General features: G+C 56.5%; 1 protein-coding gene across 1 annotated transcript in view; it reads right to left on the bottom strand.

Moving 5' to 3' along the window:
* TTC13 (tetratricopeptide repeat domain 13) overlaps nt 1-2,763 on the bottom strand; it is a 63,834-nt gene that overhangs the window by 51,698 nt on the left and 9,373 nt on the right. The window contains exon 5 of the mRNA XM_023523785.1: nt 799-915. Coding sequence (XP_023379553.1) covers nt 799-915 — 117 coding nt within the window. The remainder of the gene's footprint in view (nt 1-798; nt 916-2,763) is intronic.

Here is a 2,763-nt window from a genome sequence, read left to right as displayed (position 1 = left end):
CTCTGCCCGTTTCTGGTTTTACGGGAAGCGTTTCTTGATCATACACGCTGTACGGTGAACGCTTACACTGTTTGTCGAAATAGCTGATTTGCTTAGGAAATCGAGGGGAAAAGCTCACGGAGGCTTAATTTAAGCATACTGTTTCAACTGTAAACAATATTTTTTAATTACTGTTAAAGTCGTAATCCGTTAGAGAAACTTTAAAAGTTATTTTCTGGTACTAACGTTTCATTAGACTGAATCCCTCTAAAATAATTATGGCATCGATCGACCTTAAAACGTGTTTCGCTGAGATTTTTTAAATATATTTTCTTTTGCGTTAGAAAATTGTTAGGAAAATCGCCGTAAATCCGAAATCTAACTGTGGTAAACCCGCTGTCACGGTGAAGGGGTCTCGTTGGGTTTGGGTCACCCACGGACAGAAGCCGCGGCCCGGGAGGCCCGCTGGGCTCAGGTCACGGCTCCTGGGTAGAGACTCCCGAAGGAACGCGAACGGCACCCCGAGGTCTCACAGGCGCACGGTAAGGGGCACAGCGTGTCCCCACGCTGGCGTCCGGCGTCCCGCGCGGCCACCGAGCCACGCTTCTCTCCCCCTCGTCTACTCGGCCACTGCCGACGGCCCAGGCAAGAAAACGTGCCCTTGGTACTTAAGAGGTTCCTTTCAGCCAGAGAAAACGTTCTTACGACTGCCGTGTCTCACAAACCCCTTAGTGCCCGGCCCCGACCCCGAGTCTTCCTGGGGGAGGCGGAGGAGGGAGACCTTTCTGGTCGCGGCAGGAAGTGTGTCCAGGCACCCACCTCCGACATGAAGTGCAGGGTCCCCCGGTGTCTGCACAGCCGGGCCGAGGGCTGAAGCTGAATCGCTCTCGTGAGGCCGCTCACCGCTTCGCTGATTCGGCCCAGAGGGGACAGAATCTACGAACCCAAACACGCAGTTAGGGAAGAAGACGTGCAGTCGGCAGCCCCGGAACTGCCACCGCTCTGACCCCTCGGTGACCCTGCGGCCCGGCCACCCCCTCAGCAGAGTAGCACCTGAGACCCCACGCGCTGGGCAGCGAGGTTCAAGGGCAGCGAGCTGAGCGGCCACTCGTCCGCCCCGCCAGGGGGAGGCTGACGCATCACACGATGTGGCAACTGCCCTGTGGCAGCGTCACGTCCGGGGTCATCACAGAGGCTGCTTTTCTTGAAATGTGACCATTGCTTCCCCGACCTACAATTTCTCTTTCTGATAAAAATCTGGCACGTCAAAACCAATCTGCGAGAAAACTCTGACCCGCTGGAGGAGTTGCTGGACGCAGACAGAGCCGTCCACGACCTTTAGCTACGTCCTCTGAGGTGCTAAGTGCTAAGCGACAGTTTCTAAGATTCCGGGTGTTTCGTGAGCCCTGTGGCGTCAACACGTCCCAACTCATCAGTCGTGATCCGCAAAATGGGAGAAGAAACGCCTGCGTGGGAAGCTCTCGTGATGCAGGAACCGGCTGTGTGCAGCCGACGTGAGGTGAAGATCGTTCTGAAGGCCAAGGGCACAGAGAAGAGCGAGGAAACCCGGACGGGGTCAGCGTCCGCGCCGCCGGCGGGTCGCCCCGGGCGGAGGTCCTTACCACGCAGGTCATTCTCCCCAAGTTTCACCGACTAGTTTCCTGCTCTGCGGAACGTAACACCCGCAAGAGAGAGAGGCTTCGGGGAGGCGCGTCCCAGCGCGAGACCCACAGATCACTAGCTGAGGAAGGATGTCCTTCAGAAGGCCAAATCCCCAGGAAAACTAAAACCACTTTAAGAAATTGAACTACAATTTAGGACACTATAATTTTGAGTGCAAAACATCACAGAGAGTTTTAGATTACTGAAACACCTGTTTCTTTTACTTGCTAAGTTGTCTCTCTCGAAAGAGGAAAAAGTAGCAATTTTTGAAGCCCTAAGCCCGGGAGGTGACCGGTGGCTTCATCGGGGCTCAGCGCATTGACGTGCACAGTTAAACGCGCCGGGAAGCGAGTCACTCATGCCAACAGGATGAACACGTGTCATTTAAAACAGCAACACGTTCCCTTCTCTGACCTGAACACGCTTCTCCCCTTGCGCCCCAGGATGGGGGACCTGGCGGCCCCTCGCAGGGAGGCCCCGCCCTCCGCCCCAGGGGACGCACCTCCTCTCGGCCCCTCGCACAGGTGTGCCGGGCTTTCCCCTGTCCCGGCTGGGCCAGAAGTCCCGAAGGTCTGGTTACAGCGCCCTCACCTGATCCGCGTCGGCCTGTGTCTCTACGGGGATAAGTATGTCTTGGAGGATTTTACAGAAGCGTGCACGCACATGCACGCACACACGCACACACGCACACACACGCGCACGCACACACGCACACACGCACACACTTGCTTCTAGAGGCTATCGATGTCGCTCTGACCATCCTGTCATGTATCCATACGATAAACATCACGTGTCATATAACACTTTTTCAGTGACCACCGACAGCAACGGTACGTGTCAGGAATGTGTATCTCGGTACTGAGCGTTACTGTCACTAGGAGGAAAACACAGCAGGCACGAGGCCACTGTAAAACCCACAGCAACAGAGTAACGGGGAAGAGGATCTGAGACTCAGCCAGCCCAGTCAGGACAGAGGGAGGGAGAACCACGCTCGCTGCTCGCTGCCCGGCTGCCCCTGGACGGCACTGCTGCGGGCAAGGCGAGACCGGCACTCCACGTCCTTGACTAGACGCGGGACCCGGGACCGGGCAGAGCGACTCCCTCGGACACCTGGCCGTTGGT

Source organism: Pteropus vampyrus, unplaced genomic scaffold, assembly GCF_000151845.1.
Source record: "Pteropus vampyrus isolate Shadow unplaced genomic scaffold, Pvam_2.0 Scaffold412, whole genome shotgun sequence".
Classification (NCBI taxonomy): Eukaryota; Metazoa; Chordata; class Mammalia; order Chiroptera; family Pteropodidae; genus Pteropus; species Pteropus vampyrus.
Note: the sequence above shows the minus strand (reverse complement) of the source record. Positions and strands in the feature narration are given on the sequence as shown.